Source organism: Squalius cephalus (genome assembly GCF_949319135.1).
Source record: "Squalius cephalus genome assembly, chromosome: 3".
Taxonomy (NCBI): Eukaryota; Metazoa; Chordata; class Actinopteri; order Cypriniformes; family Leuciscidae; genus Squalius; species Squalius cephalus.
In genome coordinates this window covers 11540378-11565608 of record NC_137124.1, presented here as the reverse complement: position 1 = coordinate 11565608, position 25231 = coordinate 11540378, and the positions used below count along the sequence as shown (strand labels likewise).

At 36.6% G+C, this 25231-nt stretch overlaps 2 protein-coding genes across 3 annotated transcripts; both read right to left on the bottom strand.

Moving 5' to 3' along the window:
* Positions 1 to 1193: 1193 nt before the first annotated feature.
* On the bottom strand, positions 1194 to 4637 carry LOC307156457 (uncharacterized protein). 2 transcript variants are annotated; one of them, XR_013820711.1, is made up of 3 exons: positions 4559 to 4637; positions 1449 to 2253; positions 1194 to 1403 (listed from the first exon to the last, which is right to left on the bottom strand). XR_013820711.1 is itself a non-coding variant. In XM_079867807.1 (2 exons), exon 2 carries the CDS (start codon positions 2249 to 2251, stop codon positions 1619 to 1621), a length of 633 nt encoding a protein of 210 aa, XP_079723933.1. In that variant the 5' UTR covers positions 2252 to 2253; positions 4559 to 4637; the 3' UTR covers positions 1194 to 1618. The 2 variants fall into 2 exon arrangements, 1 of the variants encoding a protein (XP_079723933.1); XM_079867807.1 differs by having other exon boundaries at positions 1194 to 2253.
* Positions 4638 to 5587: 950 nt separating this feature from the next.
* Positions 5588 to 24229, bottom strand: coro1b (coronin, actin binding protein, 1B). Its single transcript, XM_079867769.1, has 11 exons — positions 23812 to 24229; positions 20369 to 20574; positions 20118 to 20240; positions 17335 to 17464; positions 15569 to 15750; positions 14499 to 14618; positions 13543 to 13647; positions 11476 to 11621; positions 9913 to 9970; positions 8733 to 9041; positions 5588 to 6964 (listed from the first exon to the last, which is right to left on the bottom strand). The coding sequence occupies exons 2-11, from the start codon at positions 20570 to 20572 to the stop codon at positions 6842 to 6844; spliced, it is 1500 nt and encodes a 499-aa protein (XP_079723895.1). The 5' UTR covers positions 20573 to 20574; positions 23812 to 24229; the 3' UTR covers positions 5588 to 6841.
* Positions 24230 to 25231: the final 1002 nt, after the last annotated feature.

The window sequence follows — 25231 nt, the reverse complement described above, 5'->3', positions numbered from 1 at the left end:
GTCTGTCTGTCTGTCTCTCTGTCTGTCTATCTATCGGTATGTTTGTCTATCTGTCTGTCTGTCTGTCTGTCTCTCTGTCTGTCTATCTATCTATTGGTATGTCTGTCTGTCTGTATTATAAATATTATAAACTGAAAACCTTCAAACATGAAGCTGTTAAAACTACTTCAAAAAAGTTCAGGCTAGGCTTTTCAGGCTTTGTCTTGTCACACTTTTTTTTATCTAGTTTACACTATTAGCATATTTCCTTATCATTGTCATCTTGACCCAAACCATGAACCCTTGCTCAAAATGTCCAACCATGATAAAAGAGGTGGTTTCACGGTTATAACCTCAAAATAGTTGGTGGTTTGGTGCCCTAGTGGTACATCATGGCATATGCAATGTCACAATTCACATTTTAAAGTCACCATGAAATCAGAATGGACAATTCTTATTTTCATGGAATATTGCAGTTTACAGTAATATAAATGATTTATCCATATGTAGATTTTTTTAATTCATGTGCCCTTGTAATCTTTAATTAAAATAACTTGCCCTTATAGTGACATCTCTTCTATTCTCTGATGATGTGTTTACTGGCGTGAGGGCGGGACAAACCTGTCACTCACATGAGATCGACCAATAGCAAACCACAACCACCCAATAAATTCCCCTTGGACAAAATCAAGTCCCGTCCTATGTTTTTTCGTGTCCTGTTCATTTCACTTGGATATACATCACAATAGGGAAGAAAAGACTATCGCAACTTCTTTTTCATATCGACTTTAATTTTCTTTAAAAAAATATATTATTCCTTATTATTTTGGGGTTAAATATATTCTAAACACGTTCTTGGCAGGTTTTGTGAGATTTACACTCGTGGCTACAGTATATTAAAATACTCAACAATTCAGACAATCACTTTATTGACATGAAAAATATTCTGTATTGCAAAAATATATACATCTCATAAAAATGTTACTAAGTTTCACAATGTATTTTCACACAGAGTCTGCATTGGCAGAAAAACAGCAGGAAGTGAAAAGAACAAACAACTTACAGAAAGGGTGTGGAACCGTTTTACTGACTTTTAAAGTTTAAACCGACTGTACATCTGATACGGAAACTTCTTAGACCTCTAACTTAACATGATCAAAACCTAGCTGGAAAACCTGTAGTAGCCTACACATTCAACATTGTCTTCTTTCGTCTAATCGATGCTTTATCTTAGAAGGCTTAAAAGGCCTTTTTGAATAATTCTAAAAACCCCCCCAGGTCATACATGTGTTTTTTTACTGCTGATTTTTATAAAGTAAATGTAACAAAAACCTTTATATTTTTGGTAATATTTCAAGATGAACACTGGACTGAAGAAATTTAGGTTTACTTGATTATCCAAACATAATTGTTTTAGAAAAATCCTGTTAAAACATGAGTATAAAATATGATACTCAGCAAAAAAACACATGCAAATTTTGCTCTATTTGTTTTCAATAAACTGTTCCATGGGATTTTTATGTCAGGCTTTGCAGTGTTCAACTGACTCTACATTTTTAATCACTTTTTTTGTGCCGCCCCCTGGGCCAGTCACCTGATTTCCCACCTATTATATTCGCACGCCATGTTTCTGTGCTTTTCATAACTCAGTCAAGTCATTTTCCTCATTTCCATCTTTGTCCTCCTTAGACTCAGACCAAATTGCGCTACCTGAAAACGGCGTTAGATCTACGAGCAATCCCACTTTTTCTTCTTTCTTCACTTCTTCACTTTCATTCTTCTCTCCTGCTGCTGCCTCCTCCTCTTCCTCCTCCTTCTGTTTCTTCTTCTCTTCCTCAGTTTCACTCTTCTCACTTTTCTTTTCCTCCACCTGCGCCTTAGCCCTCTCCCTCAGGTCAACGCTGGAATAGTCACTCGAAGAATCGTCCCCGCCGTCATCATTTTCCTGCTGTTCTCCCTCTGTGTAACTGTCGCGTTGTTTGTCATGACCTCCACCCTCCTCTTCGTCATTATTTCCTATGTTCTCCTCGTCATCACGGGGTTGAGGCCAAATGTGGACGCCAAATCTGTTTTCCACAACCCCAACTCCTTGTCTCAATCGATCCCGTAGGCCGTCAGGGGCGAAGATGATGTTCTGGACGGTGTACTGTCCATTTGTGTCCACATTAAGTTTTTTGTAAAAATACACCAGTGCCAGAACAAGTACGATTAATAGGAAGAGGAGGATAAGGACAGTTGCAGTGCTGTCATAACTGGATGTGTGTGATGCCATGACTAAAAAGAGTGCAAAGAGAACAGGGAGAATTAATGAAATAAATGAATCAAATGCATCATTTATTTACACTGCAGGTCAAAAGTTAGGAATAGTAAAGAGTTTTTAGTGTTTTCAATTGTAAAATACTCACCAAGGCTGCATTTATTGGATGAAAAATACAGTAAAAACAGTAATACTGTGAAATATTATTACAATTTAAAAGATCTGTTTTCTATTTGAATATATTTTAAAATACAATTTATTCCTGTGATGGAAAAGCAGAATTATCAGCAGCCATCTCTCCAGTCCTCAAGTTTGGGTTCACGAATAAAATAAATAAATAATTATATATAGGATATATATATATATATATATATATGCTATTAATAGGTTTTTTTTCACCATTAAACTGAGCAAAAAGTGTCTTTAAATACATTTGTAATGTTACAAACGATTTACATTTCAAATAAATGCTGTTCTTTTCAACTTTCTATTCCTGAAAAAAAGAAAATGCATCACGATTTACACAAACATCCTATTAGCAGTAAAAACCGTTTACAACAACGATAATAGTAATAAGGGGCCATTTACACAACACCATTTTCAACTAAAAACGGAAAACTTTTTATGCGCTTGGGCCGTTCATTTACACTACAACTGCGTTTTGAGGGCCTGAAAACGCAATCTTTTGAAAACGAGTTTCAAAGTGCAAGTTTTAATATTTTTATTTTATTTTATTTATTTATTAGGGACCATGTACAATTTCAAACATAAATGTTTCCATTTGATGCATTGTACCAGAGTTAGCCACAGGCTAATTTACATCTGCAGTCCCCAGTCAGAAAAAAAAAGAAAGAAAAAAAAAACATACAAATAACATACACACCCCTCCCCCCTCCCCCCAGTTTTTGAAACCGATTCTATTCTCGTCTCTGTGTGAACTAGAAAAGCGCGAATTTGTGAAAACAGTGACGTCATGTGCATGCATGTTACGTAGTTTTTCTTTACAAAGTGACATCGCCAACTACTGGCCTGACATGAATAATACAGCGTTTTCTGTCGTTTTCATAGATACGTGTGAACGGGATCGTTTTGACAGTGTTGTCATCTATGCGAAAAAAGCAAAGGAAAAACATTTTTTTTTAAAGCGCCATTAATAACTGATAATAGTTAAGTTATTAGCCAAATTATTATTATTCGAATTATTATATATTTCACCAAATTAGTGTATATTCGAATAATTCATTGAGGATCATGTGACACTGAAGACTGGAGTAAAGGCTGCAAAAAATCAGCTTTGACTTCACATGAATAAATTGCATTTTAAAATATATTAAAATAGAAAACAGTTATTTTAAATTGTAATCATATTTTACAATATTGCAGTTTTTACTGTATTTTTCATCAAGTAAATGCAGTCTTTGGTGAGCATAAGAGACTTCTTTCAAAAACATAAAAAAGAAAAAATCTTAATTATTCCAATTTTGTGACCGGTAGTGTAAACAATACATAAAAATTCCAAATAATACATTTATTCAAATAGCCTAAATATAAAAAATTAAATAAATAAAACTTAAATAGAAATACAATATAAAAGTAAAAACAAAATAATCACAGGAATATATAGCAATCACAGTCTCCACAGTGTCTTCATAAGCTTTAGCTGGATATTCAACAACTTGCAACAAGTTTCATATATAGACTGTGATAAACTGTGGCTTTTTTGCCCACACAAACACCATCCTCCCGCCATGCTCTGTTCTGAAGTGCAGTTGCACGGAAGTAAGCATGCTTGCATTACTTTTTAAAAGTTGGCAGGAAATCACTTCGGCTTTTCGTCATTTCTGTGCAAAAGGTTTATTTTTAATGTACACCTCTTTGACACTTACACACCCTAACACTGGTTATTAATACACATGTCTAAATAAATGAGTTTCAAACCACTTAATAGCACTTAACAGCGATTCACAAGTTGTGCTAATGCAGCTGTGTACGGCACGGGCGAATGTGTAATGTGTCTGTCTGCCAAAATCATGTGCCAAATTACATAAAATGGCAAATGCTCGAAGAAGGGGAAATTAACTAATTAATTTTTGCTTTTGAAACAAACCTGCGTTACATGTTTCCTAAAACTCACACATAATATGCTATACTTCTTATTTACAATACAGATCGCATAGGAATAAGGAATATATAGATACATAGCCTAAAAATAGCTTAGTATAGTGTTAAAATATGTAAAAAGTACAGTGCTGTTCATAAATATTGTCAAATCAAATTCAGCACAAGCCACACACACAAAAAAGGTAAATTGAAATAACTCACCTTTACTCAACTGTCCTTAAACCCATAGCCCATGTGAGAATAAAATAGATAATTCAAATTTGTCTTGGCCATATAGGCAGGAAAGAGGGGCGGGGAGAGAGAGAGAGAGAGAGAGAGAGAGAGAGAGAGAGAGAGAGAGAGAGAGAGAGAGAGAGAGAGAGAGATTAAAAAGTATCAGGTTTTTAAGGTCATGACAAGAATCTTGATTTTTATATATATATTTTTTTTTCTTTTTTTTTTTTTTAATGGGATTTACAAATTTAAAGCGATTTGTTGTGGGCAGTTTTGAGGTAAAAGTAATAAAGAAATATGCATAAGAATTCAAAAATAATGCATTTGGCCCGTTTTCTTGCTTAACATCATGATATTAATAGTTAATTAGAAACTCAAAATTAAAAATATGAACATTTTATAGTGCAAATAAAATGTTCAAATGAAGGCATTTGCACAAATAACTCTTCTAAGGAGTCGACACAGGAAGAGCTCAGTGGAACACAGTTTCCTTCAGCTAGATTGTGAGATGAAACACAAGTCTCTCTCTCAGACCACATCCTGTTGTAAAGCTCGAGCTTAAAGATGCTATGAACCATGAAAGCACGAACGCTTCACTGCTTGTGCAGTGCAGAGAATGCAGCAAAAGGCACGATGCAGAGTGTGGTCGTTACACAACAACACAAAAAAAGCTGCGAAACGACCACATTTTTTAAAACACCTTCGGTTCTTACAGATGATCAAGGTGCAGGCAAAATCTGGCTCAAATCCACAACAGGAGATCATGTTTCTTAGCCAGAGCTGGTCAAATATTCCTCAAATCAGTTTTCTAATGTCACTGCACATGCCATTTCAGTTTTGAAATTCGCCTTGGTTAACCTTAACTACTTCCTACTTTCCAGGAGAAATCACTGTTTGGCTCTGCTAAGCTAGTTCACTTTCATTTCTAAAAGTAGCACCAAAAATGTTCGTTTTGACCTCAATCACAGGCCAGCTGGCACAATCATGTAAAGCGATAAATAATAAAAACAACTGATTCACAGTAAATAAGGGTGAATGTCATTTATTAAAAAGAACAGATTAAGTTAGCACTTAAGTTTTAAGTAAATGGGTACTTAGATCATTTACAACATATACAACAGATAAAGCTACATAAAGTCATTCACAGAGGAGGATGAGTCGTTTCAGTCATCCCTGATTGTAGTGCCCATGATTACAAACTAAAAATAAAATACAAAAACACCACCATCTAAACCTCTAAATCAATGTCACATTCTACTAGTGTTTTTCATATTCAATCAAACAGGAATGAAGCAGTTATTCATCAAGAGACTCTCAAGAATCTCAACGGACCTGCCGAGAACAAGTCCAGGTCTCTCCAAATCAAAGGAAATAAATAAGAAATGATAGGCATTTTCATGCATTACCATAATGAAAAAAATGTTTTGTATGAGCTGCCTTAAATTTAGTCTGATTTAATTGTAAAAGAAAATGTTTTACAGTACGCTTTTAGTGTAATATGGAAAATGATTACTGTAAAATCAGTGATTTTTTTGTGTGAAAATGTCAAAAAATTATTTTCTTATTATCCTTTTGATTTTGAGGTGAAATGTGACCTGGGCAACTTTTTATCCTAGAAGATCTTCACCTGTATTTTCTGACACTCTTCTTCATTATATCGATAGCTCACAAATTCCTTCAACAACGAGTACAGTTTCTATCACATGCTACACACATTTCCACACATGAAACTCTAACCACATCCCAAATAAATGCTACAAGTGTTAAGACATAAAATGGAAGAAAGAAACAAGAACAGTGCTGGTCAATGCATGTTTATAAGCACCATCAAACTTTAGCGGAAGAAAGGAATTAATTCAGCATGTTGGATTAATACATTTCCTGAAGGTTTCATGCTTCAAACTACTTTCATTAAGTAGAAGCGTTCATAAATGCTTTCTTAAATGCACACTACACGATATTACCAAGTCTGCTTTTCATTTAAAGTTTGCATGTTCATGCAAATATTGACCCAACCGAATTCTGACTTCAGAGTCTGTACTTAGCAGTAAGTACCTGATGTAACAGCCCTAGTAAAAGCACAAAATGAGCAGCATTTAGGATATTATATATCAGTGCATCAATAGCCAAAAGTGTACCAATAAAGCTCAAAGCTCAATCATTTCTTTGTATTACTATGTCACAGTAACGGAACTACGTTTCCCATAACTCTTCAGTGAAGCTTTTTGAATGTGGGTAAGGCTATGTGTTGTGATATGTTTGTAGTTTCCTTCACACTTCTCCATCCTCAATGCGGGCGAGTTGCCTTTCCAGAACGTCGATCCTGTGACCCTGAGCCAGAACCAGAGCACGCAACGCCCGCACCTCCGTCAAAATATCAGAAAGTTGGTCCTCCTGCGCAAGAAAGAAAATGGGACATCAACATTTAGGCTTTAAAGTGCCCCATTTTGCTTTTTTTCCTATATTATCTTTCCATGCCGTGTGTAAATACAGGTGTTTGTGAATGTAAAAGGTCTGCAAAGTTTTAAAGATCTAAGTGCACGACAAAAAAAAAAAGCTATCGTCTCCTTAAAGAAAGAATAGATTCTGAACTGCCGAAACGAGCCGTCAGCAAGACATTTGCATAATGCCAGTCTAAGGTCGTCATTGGCTGCCCGTGAATAACGTCTACTTTGACCCTCAAACACTGTGCTGAGACTGAGAAAGTTTGGTTTGTGTTGTCGACATGTAGAGGAGACGCTGTTTTCTGCGCTGCGAAAGCAAATACTCTTTGCATGAACTTCAAAAGGATGCAGACTTGGGCTCGAATTGATCCGCCATTGTTCCTGTTCTTTGTATCAAACGCTGAGGAAGATTCGGAGCTGAAGTTCAGATATGGTAATGGCCGTTTCATTTCTGACTCGCGCTGTAAGAAGTAGACCAATCACAACAGTCCAATCACAACAGTCTGGCCAATCAGAGCAAAGTAGGCTCTCGGAAAGGAGGAGTTTACTGGATCTTTGATTGAATCGTTTCAGACACTGTGAGAGCAGAGGTAATGTTGCAAAGTATATTATGAGAAAATACGTAATTATATTTTTGAAAATATTTTTGACCTTGGATGCATGTAAAACTATTATAGGAGATCTCCCAAACAAAAGTAGGAACCTTTAAAATAGCATAATAGGGGAACTTTAAACAGGTGCGTTTAAACTGAATGCTTTAAATCAGACACAGGGATAAAGTAGTCGTAAGATTACATTTATTTGATTGAATTATACTATTCATATGAATTAATTATTGAGAAAGAGAGAGAGAGAGAGAGAGGTGTGTGTGTGTGTACTTGTACAACTATCTTTGAGGACCAGTTTGAGTTTTAGACCATTGGAGTAAGGACAGAGTAAAGTGAGGACATTCTGTCCGGTCCTCACTTTCTGAGACCCCTTTAAAGGCCTGTTTGAGGGTCAAGACTTGGTTTTAGGGATAAGGTTATAATTAGGTTAAGGGTAGGTTTAGGTTAAGGGTTCGGGTTAGGCACTTAGTTGTGATGGGTAAGGTTAGGGTAAGAGGCTAGAGATTGCATTGTGTCAATGAATGTCCTCATAAAGATAGATGTACAAGAATGTATGTGTGTGTGTGTGTGTGTGTGAATTACCTGGGTTTGTGTAGCGTCTCTCTCTACTAACAATAACGCTTTGAGTTCAAAAACTTCAAACTTCAAAAACGGCAATTCTAAACCCTCATTGCTAATTAATACAATGACGCAATCAGATTAGAGTATTCTGACATACCCTGTTATAAATATATTTATTCTATTGTGTGTCAGAACCCGATTCTGATCAGCTGGAAGGTGTGCGTTCAAACCAAGAGGCAACCTGCCTGTCTCTCTCTTGAAACAAACACAGAAGTGACTTAAACTGCAATTCATCGACTGGCCGCTAGAGACTGGATGCAAAAGAGAGTCAATCCCATAAACCCCCCATGTTAACAAGCCCAACTTTACAGCAGAAAAAAATGTGTTTACAGCCTGGTGCAAAAAGTGGTTTTGGTCTATATAGCTAATTTTGCCCTTCATGACTGCATTTTTTTTTATAACTCATCCGTTTAAATTATAATAAGCCTTAAAGTTCTGCATAATTAAGGTCTCCTCATTTCTGTGAACCTCGTCACAACTGTCACTCACCTCTTTCTTTACTCTCTCTATCCCACCATCTACATCCCTTCCTCCTCGCCCGTGGCCCGGACCCTCGCTCTCCATCTCAACCGCCATAGGGTTTGCTGGCGCAGTCGTGCTGGTGGGACTAGTGTTGGTCTGAGAGAGCAGTTTGGGTCGACCCCGCAGCGTGCCGGATTTGGTTGGAGGGGCCATGTAGCCTCCGCTGAGGGAAACCAGGACTGGAGGGGCATCTTGTCCTGCTATCCAATCTTCCGCCAATAGAGCGGGTTCTAATCCCGCCGTATCCGGGTACAGATCCCCTTGAAACAGGTCGGACTGATAGTGGGTGGGGGGAAAGAAGAGTTTAATTTAGAGAAATGGTGCTGTCTGATAAACATGCCAATTAATAGTTTGCAAATGGGCAGCTGAACATGGGTTTTCTTCCTTCCTCTTTCACAGAGACACTAAAAATACTCTAAAAATACAGCAGTGGGGGCAGTACCAAGAATTCATAAAATACCAGCTAAAAATGGTAAATTCAAATGGGTTTCCTGTTTTATTTCATTTTCACATCGATTTCACCTAAAAATGTAAATTCCGTCACGATTTACTCACCCCCATGTTGCTTTTTCTTCTGAAGAAAGGAAAAATAACTTCTTCTTTGGAACTTTTGTGATTTGTTTAGGTTTGGAATGACATGAGCATGAGAAAATGATGACAGAATTTTTATTTCTGAGTGAGCTTTACCCAGATTTTTTTTTTTTTTTTTTTAAGTTTTATTTTCAAGAGTATAATAATATACAACAACAAAATGGCACCCATTTGGTGGAATGGCCCATGAGCATATCATCACCATTTGAACATATATTTTTTTTTAACAAATTGCAGTATATATATGGCTGATAGAGAAACCTAAGCATCGCATCGCATCGCTGTGCAATTATTTTTCTACACACAAGGCAAGAGAGCATTTAAAATATGGTATTTTTCAGAGAACTTCCTGTAACACTAAACTTTCCAAGCCTTCAAGGCATTTCAAACAGAAACTCAACACTTCTATCAGAACAAAGTTCAACTCAAAGCTCTTGTAGATGACAAAATGGAATGACTAATTAGTAGCCAAAAGTTACTTACTAACTTTCCTTTCTGACTCGCTGTAAACACAGATTCAAAAGTGAACGCATGGATGCATGCAGACTGAACTTACCTTCCGTGGCACAGTCATAGATATGGGCTCAACCTTTCTCTCGTGAAGTTTATAGAACCTGATGGAACAAGATGAAGAACAATGGAGATAAATGCAAGCGCTGGAGAGAGATGCTGTATAAACTCAAAATGAAAGCTCAGAAATGAAAATGATTTTTAGCGAATAATACGGTAACACTTTACAATAAGGTTCATTAGTTAACTGCCTTAGTTAACATGAATTAAGAACGAACAATACTTTTTCAGCATTTATTAATCTTATAGTTAATATTAATTTCAACATTTACTAATACGTTATTAAAATCAAATGTTGAATGCACTGTGAACTAACGTGAACTAACAATGAGCAGCTGGATTTTTATTAACTAACATTAAGAAAGATTAATAAATACTGTAACAAATGTATTGCTCATTGTTAGTTCATATTAGTAAATACATTAACTAATGTTAACTAATTAACCTTATTGTAAACTTAAGTGTTATCAATAGTAGCCTACTTGTTCCAGTTCGTTACTGTACAGCTTCTTAAAAATGAGTAAAAACAGTAAAATGAAAACTCAGAATATTAAGCAAACATGCAATAATAAAATATGTTATAATAACACAAATATACTTTATGCATTTAATCTCACTTTATTAACCAGTGTCTTTGCTGCTCACCTTCGATTATCCAATTAAACCATACTAATAAGCAACAATTATTTTAGATAAACATCACATTTGTGTTTTTTTTTGTTTTTTTGTTATTAAGAACAAACAAGCCCAGTTCAAGTGAGAAAAAGTAATTCAAAAGTAACGTGGCACATTACTTTCCATAAAAGTAAGTAACGCAATTCGTTTTTAGGGAGTTACACAATATTTGAATATTCCACAATATTCCCTAAAATATTTTATAATGCTACAAAAGATTTTAAATAAATGTAGTTCTTTTGAACTTTCTATTCGTCAAAGAATCCTGAAAAAAATATGTATCACGGTTTCCACAAAAACATTAAGCAGCACAACTGTTTTCAACACTGATAATAATAATAAATGTTTCTTTAGCATCAAATCAGCATATTCTGGAGGATCATGTGACACTGAAGACTGGTAGTAATAATGTTGAAAATTCAGCTTTATCATCACAGGAATTAATCACATTACATATATAAAAATTACATTAAAACTGTTATTTTAAATTGTAACAGTTTCACAATGTTTTGTACTGTATTTTTGATCAACTAAATGCAGTCTTGGTGAGCACAAGAGATTCAAATACTTAAATTCTTCTCAACCCTCTTTTTTTCCCTATGTTGCCGTGTGAATATTTTGCACATTTTTTTCTGTGTTCCATGGAAGAAAGAATGGAATCACATGAGGGTAAGAAAACATTTAAAAAAAAATCCAAGTCAAACATCCCAGACAAATAACCAGTCAAACAACTTTGGCACCAAACTAAAAACTGAAGTTGGAGTTGCCACTCAAAGTTCTCAGGGATTGATCGAGGCATTATTAAATAGAAAGAATCAGGACGTCGAAGAATGACACTTAAAGTCTTAAAGTCACACCGTAGTTCAGTTCGTACCTTGCTATTTCACACTTGTTGACATCTACTCCTCGTTTGCTTAGGAAACCAGCACCTCTCTGCGGCTCCTTACTGCTGTACAGACTCAGGAAATGAACAAACGGAGACTCATCTGTCACCTCAAAGTAGCGAATGGTACAATCACCCTGCGAAAGAGAGACGGTCACAGACAGATGAACTAGAGCTCATTGACTTCATTGGATTTCAGCAATTACCAGTTCTACTTTTATTACATGGGCCTCTGAGACACACGATCTATGGTACGCATCAAAGTACCAAGGTATTAACATCTGACACCATCATTGTGCCATTTACCACCACTTAGTTTACATGTGCTTACAGACTCGACATCTCGTACACTACCGTTTGGGGTCAGTAAGATATGTTTTTGGTTTTGTTTAGTTTTTCTGAAAGAAATTAATACTTTTGTGCATTAACTTTTACAGTGTTACAAAAATGTTCTATTTAAAATACATTTTCTATTTATCAAAAAATCCTGAAAAACGGCATCACAGTTTCTACAAACATATTCAACACCAGGGGCCGGTTTCACAAAGCTATTCTAGACCGGTCTATAGTGTTAGACAAGTCTAAAATTTGCTCATAGACTAGTCTAATGCAAGTTAGACTGTTTCACAAAAATAAAGACTGACTTAATTTAGACCAAAAAAATTAGACACCTTACCCCCAGGCTAACTTAGGTCTAAGACTCTATGTTACCTTGGCAACCAGCAGTAACAATCAGTTACATTACAAACAGCCAAAAGAAAAGGGAAAATGGCTCATAATTTAAACTTTTCTTCTTGTTACTACATTCTCCGCTAAATTTCCCAAGTAAAATGTCCTTGTAACTGTTATTATCCTCCAACAAACACACATTTTCCGCTGGGGTAAACTGCACTGAGCGGTTGAATGCGCTTACTCGATCCGCCATGTTTTTTGTTTTGAAAAGTGTCTTATTTTACCCAGAATGCATTGCAGTGTAGTCCTACTTAAGATATTCAGAGTCTTAAGTGCTTTGTGCAATGGTCTGATTTTGATGTCTATCTGAAGTCTGACTATCTACTATATCTAAGCCATAGTCAAAGTCTATCTTTGTGAAACCGGCCCCAGCTGTTTTCAGTTCACTCTGATAATAATAGTAAATGTTAAATAGTAAATAGTAAATGTAGCAGCAAATAAAATGATTTCTGAAGGATCATGTGACACTAAAGACTGGAGTAATGATGCTGAAAATTCAGCTTTGATCACAGGAATAAATTACATTTGAAAATATATTAAAATATATATTTTTTTTTTTGATCAAATAAGCCCCAGAGATTTTTATTCAAAAACGCTAAAAAATAACCTTACAGACTCCAAACTTTTAAAACGCAGCTTATTTTATGATATGTTTACTGTATGTAAGGAAAACTACCTGAGTCAGTGATTGGACACATTTCCTGTAAACAGCACAGTTTATATGTCTGTAGTGTTGTCAAAAGTACCGACTTCGGTACCAAGTCGATACTGAAATGTTAAAAATATGACGCTTTGAGCGCTGTTGAGCGGAATCGTAAACACTCTGGAATGGCCACTGTACTCGCGCGCTCATCAAATATGTCTGTGATTGGCTACAATGATCAGCGCTTCAAAAACATGTTGTAAATATACATCAATGTAAATATACATCTTCAGCGAGCGCTTACACAGATACACACGGGGGCGTTTTCTTTTCTTTTTTCTCATTTCCAGGCAGTTAATGTGATATTGTGAATATGTAATATCTCCTGTTCTTGTGGCATTGAAAAACAAAACAAAAAAACCCCACACGGGAGCGTTTGAAAGCAGGCGTCTATCGGCGGACCGGTCCGCTGGCGCTGATATACGCCTGTTTGTGCTTTCAAAACACTTCTGTGTGCTCTCAAACGCTCCCGTGCGTTGATCATTGTAGCCAATCACAGACAAATCCGATGAGCGTGTGAGTACAATAGGCCAACTTGGTACCGAAGTCGCTACTTTTGACAACCCTAGGTAAGAGCAGCTAGTGAAACCTGTCGTGCAGCAGTGAAAGCTGGGTAATCTTACCTTCCCGCACAAGTAAACCATGTTGGTGTCTGGGTCATAGAATGGAAGCAGAACTCCATTACTGGTGTCCATTTCCTGTGTAACCATTGGCTCAGAGAGATCTCTCTGAAATGCACAGACAGAACAGGTTATCAAAAAAAACATATCATTACTAAAACATATCAATAACTGAACCAGACAGGCAACATCTGATTACATATAAGTAAGCTCATCTGATTGATTGATTGATTATATAGATGATTTCATGCCAACTAAAAGAATTAGTGAGTGTCTGACTATTGATGCATGTGTCCTGGGGCCAGCTGCTTAAACGTACAGTAGCCGCTAAGTTAAGACTGTAGCTGAGTCCCAATTCAGAGGCTGCATCCTTCGAAGGCCGCTTTCGAAAGCCGATCGCATCACCGTGGCGTGACGAAGACTGTCCCGATTCGAAGGCTCCTCCAAATGCATTCTTCGTTTCTCGGGCCATGAAGGATACAACAGATGGATCCTTCACAGACTAGTCTACTGCAGAATTTATTGCATGCCGGTGACGAAAGCATTTTTTTTTTTTTTTGCTTTACTGCTTCAATTTTGACAGTAACGTGACAGTAAAGACATTTAATGCATCCTTACCAATGAAAGTATTCATTTCATAAAAAAATAATCTTAAAGGTGCATTGTGTAAAATTTAGGAGGATCTGTTGACAGAAATGTTTTCAGTGGTGTATAAAGACCTTACTTAATGAACCGTTATGTTTTTATTACCTTAGAATGAGCAGTTTCTATCTACATACACCGCGGGTCCCCTTACATTGAAATTCGCTGGCATGTTTCTATAGTAGCTCTAAACGGACAAACGCGTTTCGTCACTGCAAAGAAGCTAGCTAAAGTCAGCTAATAAAACACTGACAGGATAAAACGTTCTTGCTGACCAATGAACCAATGATTTTCCTCTAAAAAAAAATTGCTCTTACTGGGTCCCAGAGGGCAAGCTGTCTCTCACTCATGCGACTGAAGCCGGTTGTCAGGATTTTCCCATCGGCCAGAAAGACGGCCCTCATTGGCCTGGTGCCCTCATGAGCCTTCTCCCGCACCTGAGTGTGACATCGTCAAACAACAAGAAAAATCACATGTCTGTGCAAAAACACTGATCTGAAAACACTGACACATTCCTAAGTGACATGATGCAGCTTCAGGGCAAAGTCTAAGCTAACTGGAGACTTTTCATGTTTAGAGGCAACCACAGAATTGTTGTTTTATTATTGATTTATAAAGTTATTTACAGTTATTTATTAAATTATTGATTTATAAAGTGTTAATTCAATAATATTCTATTCACACATAATTCAACATCACCAACAAGTCGGTCGTATCTCAAACAGAACTGCAGTCACATGTGACACTCCCAATGAATATGAATGTTATTTTCATATTATTAAAGGTAGGGTAGGCAATTTCTGAGAGGCTAGCAATAGCAAGCTTTGAAAGAATAAATCTCAATAAACATTGTTCGAATAATTCTATTAGTCCTCAGGTGCACTTAATGCCCATGTTTATATTGAACACCTGTATCATCTCGGCCTATTAGGAATATTCTAACTATTACACTGAAATCTCCTGTACCTAGACTACCGTTGTCAGTAACATTGTTTTTGAAAGACATTAATAATTTTATTCAGCAAGGATGCATTAATTGATCCAAGGTGATTAAACACATTTATAATGTTACAAAAGATTAATATTTAAAATAAATGCTGTTGTTTTGAACTGAAAATCAGCATATGACAATAATTTCTGAAGGATCATGTGACACTGAAGACTGGAGTAATGATGCTGAAAATTCAAATTAAAATAGAAAACATAATAATATTTCACAATATTACTATTTTTACTGTATTTTTGATCAAATAAATACAACCCTGGTGAGAATACGAGATTTCTTTCCAAAACAATCATACCGAACCCAAACTTTTGAATCTGTCTGTTACATTGCTTTACAAACCCTGATGCAGAAATGTAAGGATGCAGGAGTGAACAGGCTGACCTTAAGGACAGTTCCCCGCCGGGGATCGATGACTCGTAAGGCTTTGTCTTTACAGGTGGTGCACAGGACGCTGCCCTCTCGGTTCCAGCTCACGCTGTATATCAGGTCAGGATGGGCATCACTCAGCTGGTACACCATCTCCCCGGTGCCCACGTCCCACACACAGAGGACATTATCACATCCTAGAACATGGGCACACAAGATCAAAGGGTTACACTTTATTTCGATGGTCCACTTTAGACGTTCCAGGGCTGTCAAAAGTACCGGTACTACTAAAAAAAAAAGCTGATGGTACCAGCATTTCTGCAGTTCCAGTAGTACTGGGGATATTCGGTACCCGCTGATAGACGCTGCTTTCAAATGCTCTCGTTCGTGTTTGTTTGAGCGCACTATGAGCTCAGTGTTTTTACCAGTGTTGGGCATTGTAATGAGTCACAGTCACAGCTGTTGAGCGTGTGAATGCAGTGGCCAATCAGTGGTGCTATTCAGTAAGTTAGTCAGAATCCGCTGAAAACGCATGAGGTTTTGTTTTTGTTCGATGTTCTCCGCATGCTCCTTATAACCAACAAAGTGTAAATACAATATAAACAAGAGATTCTCTCTACAATCAAGAAAGCTTTTTTTTTTTATTATAATGGGAGTTTTCACGAGAGTGCAGAATTCAGTGAGCTTGAACTTTAGAGATTGATAGATTTAGTGATTATAAAGGGAGGCTCTTCTCTTGCTTTCTGTTTATTACCCATTCACAATCTCAATACAAGTGTAGTTTTTCATGCCGCTCAGTACACGGAAAAGTTTCTGGACTGACAACCATGTTTAAATGCGCCATTGAATCGGAAACTGCGATGATTGACAGCTGACAGAATTTATTAAAGTACTTAATTCAGCAGTTCTTGCTCTGGTCCCGAAATTGGTACAGAGACATGCCAACTAACTCTCATTAGAGTATTAGTAGACTGTTAGGTTAGGGTTCAGGTAGAATAAGTTGACATGTAGTAGCAAAGGTGCTTATTTTCAGTAGAATATCTGTATTGGGAGCATCAAAATAAAGTGTTATCAGATATTAAGCAGACGTTCTACTAATACTCTAATGATTGTTAGTTGAAATGTAGTTGCAAAGTTACTTATAGTTAGTACAATGTCTACAGTGGACCATCAAAATAAAGTGTTACCGATCAAAGATGGCCAAAAGATCAGCAAAAAAACATTTTACCAGTTTAAAAGCTAAGATTTGCATCTCAGATATTTACATGCTAATGCAAATCAAACCCAAAGCTGCCTTTCTTTGTCTGGCTGTGCACAAACCTTTAAATCAAACTGTGCATGAAGTGGTTTAGCTTGTGTAGACACATCAACCACTATTTCTTAATTATATGGAAATAAAACAATTTATTGACTTCTAAAACCACTTTTTGTCATGCATATTCATTTGTCTGCCTCAAGAGTGTAATGTCTTCAATTATCTTCATTTGGTGGCTCTCAACAAATATTGATATATGCAATTAATTGAGATTCACTTAATTACAGAATCAGCCTATCATGCAATTCATTTTTAATCGATTGACAGCTCTATTGTCTTTTCAGTGCTTTGAAGGTCCACAAAACCATCAACAAACTCCAACATCCAAAATTAGGGCATGAGAAAAGATATAAAGCAGGTTTAAGACACCAGAATTAGAGCACACTCCAGAAATAGAGTGTGCCAGAACAGACTTAATCCAAGTACAGAGATCCGCAAAGTATATATAGACAAAGGAAGTGCTAACCTGCAGTCAACAGGATATTGAGGGCTGAAGGGTGCCAGGCTAGGATGCCCACTCTTTTACTGTGGCCCTCGAGGGTTACAGCAGCTTCAGACATGGGAGACGTAAGACCTCCGTCAGGAATCTGCCAAACCTGTTGTGCACAAACACAGTGTCTCTCTTTTTAGAGATACAAGAAAATGTATCTTCTGTGTAAAAGTAAAGTAAAGTTCTTCTCTGCCACATGATCCTTCAGAAATCATTCTAATACGCTAATTTGCTGCTTAAGAAACATTTACTATTATTATCCAAGTGAAACGAATACAGATGTGGTGTGTAATATGTTTGTAGAAACCGTGATTTAAAAAAAAAACTGGATTCCTTGACAAAATAGAAAAAGTCTTCATTGTCATTTCTTATTAATTATCTATGTTGAAAACAGTTGTGCTGCTCAATATTTTTGTGAAAAATTGTGATACTCTACCATTCAAAAGTTTGGGGTAAGTGAGATTTAAAAAAAGAGAAATTAATACATTTATTCAGAAATTACACAATGAATTGATCAAAAAGACATTTAAATTGTTACAAAAGATTTCTATTTCAGATATATGCTGTTCCTTTGAACTTTTTATTCATTAAATACAATTTAAATGAAATTGAAATCCAAATCAGCATATTACAATGACCCTGCGACCCTGAAAACTGGAATAATGGAACAGTATAAATATAATATATTATATATAAATATATTAAATAAAAGTGTCACGAAAAAAATCACGATTTCCACAAAAATATTAAGCAGCAAAAACATTTTCAACATTGATAATAATGAGAAGAACCACTGTTAAAAATTGAGCAGCAAATCAGCATATTAAAATGATTTCTGAAGGATCATGTGACACTGAAGACTGGAGTAATGATGCTGAAAATTCAGCTTTGGCATCACAGGAATGGATTACATTTTAAAATATATTCAAATAAAAAAACAGTTGTTTTAAATTATAATAATATTGTATAATAATACTGTTGTAGACTGTTTTCAAAAGCATAAAAAAAAAGAATTATTGCAAACTTTTAATTGGTAATTGATGTACACTCACCTAAAGGATTATTAGGAACACCATACTAATACTGTGTTTGACCCCCTTTCGCCTTCAGAACTGCCTTAATTCTACGTGGCATTGATTCAACAAGGTGCTGAAAGCATTCTTTAGAAACGTTGGCCCATATTGATAGGATAGCATCTTGCAGTTGATGGAGATTTGTGGGATGCACATCCAGGGCACGAAGCTCCCGTTCCACCACATCCCAAAGATGCTCTATTGGGTTGAGATCTGGTGACTGTGGGGGCCATTTTAGTACAGTGAACTCATTGTCATGTTCAAGAAACATGGTGCATTATCCTGCTGGAAGTAGCTATCAGAGGATGGGTACATGGTGGTCATAAAGGGATGGACATGGTCAGAAACAATGCTCAGGTAGGCCGTGGCATTTAAACGATGCCCAATTGGCACTAAGGGGCCTAAAGTGTGCCAAGAAAACATCCCCCACACCATTACACCACCACCACCAGCCTGCACAGTGGTAACAAGGCATGATGGATCCATGTTCTCATTCTGTTTACGCCAAATTCTGACTCTACCATCTGAATGTCTCAACAGAAATCGAGACTCATCAGACCAGGCAACATTTTTTCAGTCTTCAACTGTCCAATTTTGGTGAGCTCGTGCCAATTGTAGCCTCTTTTTCCTATTTGTAGTGGAGATGAGTGGTACCCGGTGGGGTCTTCTGCTGTTGTAGCCCATCCGCCTCAAGGTTGTGCGTGTTGTGGCTTCACAAATGCTTTGCTGCACACCTCGGTTGTAACGAGTGGTTATTTCAGTCAAAGTTGCTCTTCTATCAGCTTGAATCAGTCGGCCCATTCTCCTCTGACCTCTAGCATCAACAAGGCATTTTCGCCCACAGGACTGCCGCATACTGGATGTTTTTCCCTTTTCACACCATTCTTTGTAAACCCTAGAAATGGTTGTGCGTGAAAATCCCAGTAACTGAGCAGATTGTGAAATACTCAGACCGGCCCCGTCTGGCACCAACAACCATGCCACACTCAAAATTGCTTAAATCACCTTTCCTTCCCATTCTGACATTCAGTTTGGAGTTCAGGAGATTGTCTTGACCAGGACCACACCCCTAAATGCATTGAAGCAACTGCCATGTGATTGGTTGATTAGATAATTGCATTAATGAGAAATTGAACAGGTGTTCCTAATAATCCTTTAGGTGAGTGTATATTATATGGGAAAATGTTGACAATATTTTTTACATAGATTTTTACACACTGTTTGGTTCAAAAACACAATTTTAAGTCATATTGAAATGACTGAAAAAGAATTAGATAAATATTGAAAAACTTACCAAACATTTATTAAAAATAATAATAATAATAATAATGCATTTTATTTATAGGCGCCTTTCTCAACACTCAAGGTCACCTTACAAAATCAACAATAAAACACTCAATCCATTAAACAAGCAATCAGAGAAAAAAGGCAATAAAATAACATGATAATACTATTAATAATAAAAAACAAGAGAAAGGGTGGGGTCATTACAGTCAAAACAAATAAAAAATTAAAGAGAGTAAGCCTGTCTGAAAAGATGAGTTTTTAAGTGAGTTTTGAAAATGGTTATGGACGTGGAGTCAAAATGACAATATGTACCGTGTGAATCTTCATGTCTTAATAATGCAATGAATATTCACCATTCATAAATGAGGTGTGGGTTTTGTTGAAGGGAGTAAACCTAACCTTGACAGTGCAGTCCTCTGAGGCACTGGCGATAACGTTGTCATCATGAGGGCACCACTGCACATCCAGCACTGGAGCGGCGTGTCCACACACAGTCGGGGTGTTCTGGTCCACTCTACCGCTCTGGTGGTTAGAGATGTAAAAACATGTGAGCTCAAACAATTTTATGGAAATGTTGGTTTGATTCTGCAGACAACTGTAAATATCTCAAACACCAATTTTCACATGTCGCAGAGAGAGTGCATGCCAACCTTGGCGAGCGGGAACACAAGAAAGGCTCCGCCTCCTCCAGCCTCGATGACGACAGCAATGAACTTTGGATTGGCAGCACAGAGCGGACCGTCCCACGTCACGCGTGACACTCTGACATCATCAAGGCAATGCTCAGCCTTCCAAGCCTGTGCGAACACATGCCTGAACTTACTCTGCCTGACAACACCCCTCCTGAAGGACATGACTGCGGCCAGGAGAGTGGAGAACACAGTTAGTAGATGTCATTAATGATTCAACCAATCATGGAATTGTATTTATGAAAATGACATGAAGAACAAATAAAGCATGTTAAAATAAGTAAAAATGAACGTAAAGGAGCGCAAAAGACCAACTGCAATTTGGTAAGAAAAATAAATGCATGAAAAAAGACTGATCACAATTCAATATGCAAATATTGCAATCACATCAATAGGTTAAGTAAACTTCAATTTTAGACATGAGAAAACAAATTAAATCTTTTGACATAAGAGTTCTTTTGTACCATTAAAACATCCTGACATTTTCAGAAGAGCTTAAAACGTCCTCCTTATTATAAACAAAGCATTTATTTAATCAAGCTCCGAAAATGGCTTGTTTTGATATTGCAGGATCTGTGACGTCACACTGGCAAACACATTTGCATATGACCGCCTCCAGAGCAAGACATCGACAAATAGTTCGGCTATAGTCACCTTAATTTATACCGCGCTTTATACAATACAGATTGTTTCAGAGCAGCTTTACAGTGATAAACAGGAAAATGACGCATTTCAACTGTTGTTCAGCTGAAGTCAGTTCAGTGTTGATTCAGTTCCATTGTCAAGATCATCAATTATTAAATTAGTTCATTTCATCTATAAAGCATTTCTGCAAAAAATTATATCATCGTCCAGCTCAGTTCAGTTCTCATTACATTATAAGTGAACCTCGAGGAACATTTGGGTAGCTGAACACAAGATGTCAGTAGTGGGGCATGTTGTCACACTAGCCTTAGAGGCTTTTTAAACAAGATTTAAATAGTAAACATATTAGGAAAAATGATAAAATTCATGTAACAGCAAAGACGGTAACACAGCAATATCAACTACAATAAATATGGATAAATATAAATACCCTGGTCTGTATTTGGCCGTAATCTCAAAATTGTCACCAATTAATATGATCTATCACGTAAAATATGATTTCTACTTTGTCTGTTCTATTGAGCACTAGGTTATTAGGTCAGATAGGCTTAAGTATTGAGGTAAAAGTGAGAGCTCCTCTTGTCCAGTGCAACTCTATACGCCTGCAGCTCTCGCGTGTCTGAGACTGAACACGACACAGCTAAAGTCACAAACCATCAACATTTAAGGTCTGATGTTTGCTTACCTTCCACACACTTTATTCACAGCAGCGGCAACTTTGATTTATAGAGGCGAGGCGGTGAGGGATAGACATATCTCTTCAGTGGGTTGAACTGTTATATAATGTGTTTTTGGATTGTTCTGCTGATGAAACACTGCAAAAATATCTTTCCAAGACATTTCAGTGATCAAAACAATCCAGACAACATGAGTGTGGAAAATTATAAGTGATCTAGGAGCTTTATACAGCTTTTTACAGCGGATGCCACTGAAAACAGTAAGTTTATCCCTCATACTTGTCATGGCGCTGCTCTGAATAAGGTCTATTACACATTCACATTCTAATGAGATATAATGACTATATATTTGGATAAATGAACCCTCCCTAAACACTTTTTGTCTTTAATGTGATCAAACTAGAATCAATAGAGACATGCCAAACGGTAAAACTACCCGTAAACATCTCACTATAAACGGCTTACAACTTTGTAAATCCTAAAGCTCTGACACGTGAACTGTGGTCTAAAGGTTGCTTTCCAGGAACGAGTTTTCATGGGACATTCCTGTGCATCTTTTCCCAATATTCTGCATCCACTGCAAATTCTGCAATTTTCTTTATACAGGTTAATGACTTTACACTATTTTCGTCTTAATCTATTACAAATCATGTAATGCTTTAGAGTATAAGAGAATATTGCAGAATGGCTTGCCTCCCACAAAAGAAAAGTTGTCTAAAAGGGAATGATCAGATGTTACAAAACAATACTTCGGCCCAAACTGCAAACACTAGCAAGAAGTGGCTTAAGAAGAAGTCCGTCGGGCTCGTGGTTTTGGCCTGGTCAGAGTCCAGATTTGAACCCTGTGAATATTTGGTCTCACATTAAACTCAAACGAACTGGGAGACATTTTTCAACAACTTATAAACTGTTTGAAGCCATTAATATTTGAGTGGGAAAACTTCTTCCTGTTAAAAGCAGGAAGAAAAGCTAGTTTACCCACAAGGCTTAAACATTAACAGAAAACAAAGGGGAAGGCTATTCATGCTACGATACTTTATCTACAGTATTTGTGCAATTCTTGCTAATTTTCCTTCCAGTGATTGATGGTTAAATCCTTTTTTTTTTTTTTTAAACACTAAATATTTTGCCCTTTTTGACTTGGCAGTGTCTCATCAAAAAAACTGGATAAGAAAATAATCGATATTACAAAAAGTGTAAAAGTCACTCGTTTTTTGTAAAGTAACTGTCTCTTTCCTCCCCTGAGCCCACACACTTTAATGTGTGCGGTGGGTTTAGTGGGGGGTTATTGAGAATGAATGATAGAAAGTCACGTGAGAGGAGGCAATGCCTCCATCAAGTTATGATTGAATATGATTGGTTCACGCGATAAATCCCGCCTCTTGTTTTCGTGCGCGTTCTCGAATTGGCCTGAATGAAGACGATGATGACATTACTGGGAATAATAATTCAAAAGTAAGTAAACAACTCAGACACTTTCAGATATCACCACTTTATATCACGTCAAAATCAAACTTGAAATGGCTAGAAAAAAATATGACTGCGGGTTTTTTTTAGAGAGCAATCAGCTTGGTGAAGATAAAGGTATCTTCGTTTCTGTGACCAGTGTTTACAAGCTTGATGACTGCTGAAAATAAGTTGGCTATTAAAATGAAAAGCTGAGTATTAGTTCACAAATAATATCGTTTTTAAAATTGTTACTGCGTTATTATTTCGGAATAAATGTAAAAAATGCGTAAAAACTTATATTTATACTTGTTTTTAATAAATAGAACATTACATAGTGTAAAATACAAAATATAATTGTATTTGGTCTCTCTTTTTTATGTCATGTTTATTTAACCAGGAAAATTAATTGTAAAAGCTAGGGACATAAATTTACATTTGATATAGCTAGGCCTAAAAATATGAGGACTTTCCTTCCTTTTTTTTTTTTTTTAACCTCACCACACACCACATATATACATAAATATGGGACTGTTACAAGTAAATGGGTCGTGAATGTATAAATGCAGATGAAAAGCCACAACCACAAAAATGCACCAATAACATAAAAAGCATATGAACTAGTTTCATTCGTACCTCTGTTTGGGGGTTTCCTTCTTCTTCTTTATTTTCTTCCCTTTCTTAGAAAAACCTGCCGAAATTAATAACGCGATTCCGGGTATAAAAATATGATCTATATGAATGCAATGATCTATACAAACTATACTAATCCTTTGAGTGTGTTATCGCCTGGATATTCTGCATGGTCAGGTGGAACAGATATATCCAGTCAATTTGAGCAGGCATCGACAAATTAATCCATATTATCAGGGAAATAAATGCACAATTGTGTGTTTTCAAAAGATATACAAAGCTGAAAGAAAACTGTACAGTTCAGGAAGTTCAAATAAATCAGGAAGAGCGTCGACACCGGTGAAGGAGAAAAGATGATGGGTGGTAAATTCCTTAGCGAATGTGCTTAGAATTAAAAGCAGCGATGTGTGAAGCTCGCCATGGTGAGCAGTCAACAAAATGGACGTCGATACGCCTTTTTGACGTAATAAAAGTCCTTTCTGAGCGCTTTGTGACCATTTATGATTTTATTATTAATAACCGAATGAACTACGTATTAGAAAAAGGTTAATCATAGCTATGTATTCTGCATGTTCCCCACTATTTTTTTTTTTTTTTTTTTTGTGAGGGAAAATGCAAGCAAAAAATATATTTTCATACAAACATTTCCAAGGCAATTTCTTCCATTTTCTTCCACTTTCAGAGGCAGTTTTTTTGGTAAACATGAGATACCTTTAATTGGAATGTAGTGCAATGCACTGAATGCAGAATGGGTTTACCCAGTCTAATGCAGAATGACAGTCAGGTTTAAATTCAAAATAAAAGTTCAAGTTTCCTGCACTAAGCCAAGCATTACCAGCCAAGCATCGTTCGTGATGGAAAATGCCATACCATACCTTAAAGGGACTGTTTGGCCATTCTCACGCAGTGACAAAACAACACTGACAAGAAAGAGCAGGTTACTTTTGAGATTAAACAAGGTCTCAGCTTTCAAATTTTGTACGTTTTATTACGAAATTCAAGCAACAAATACCTGATGGTGCTCTTAAAGTCCCAAAAAGTTTTTTTTTTCCTTTTTTTTCTTTTACTATAAACATGTTAGTCTTACTGTTATCTATAAGATAGTGTGCTCCAAAACAATGACAAAATTAGCATTTACAAGATAAAACCATTTAAAACGCTCACTTCTGCCAATTTCGCACTTTAGCTTCTCATCAAATTTTCTGTCCAATCAAATGCTCTCTAGAATCTGAAGCGCTCCACCCCCTACATTATAAATAGATGCTGAATCTGCAGATCAAATTGACTATTTTCTACATGGTGAATTGCACATAGTGCACTAGGGGATATGGAACGATTCAGACAGTGTAAATATATTGGTTTCACGTTAGTGTCATGCAAACCGCTGCACAGTCTGCTCCGGTCCAGAAACACGAAAGCACAG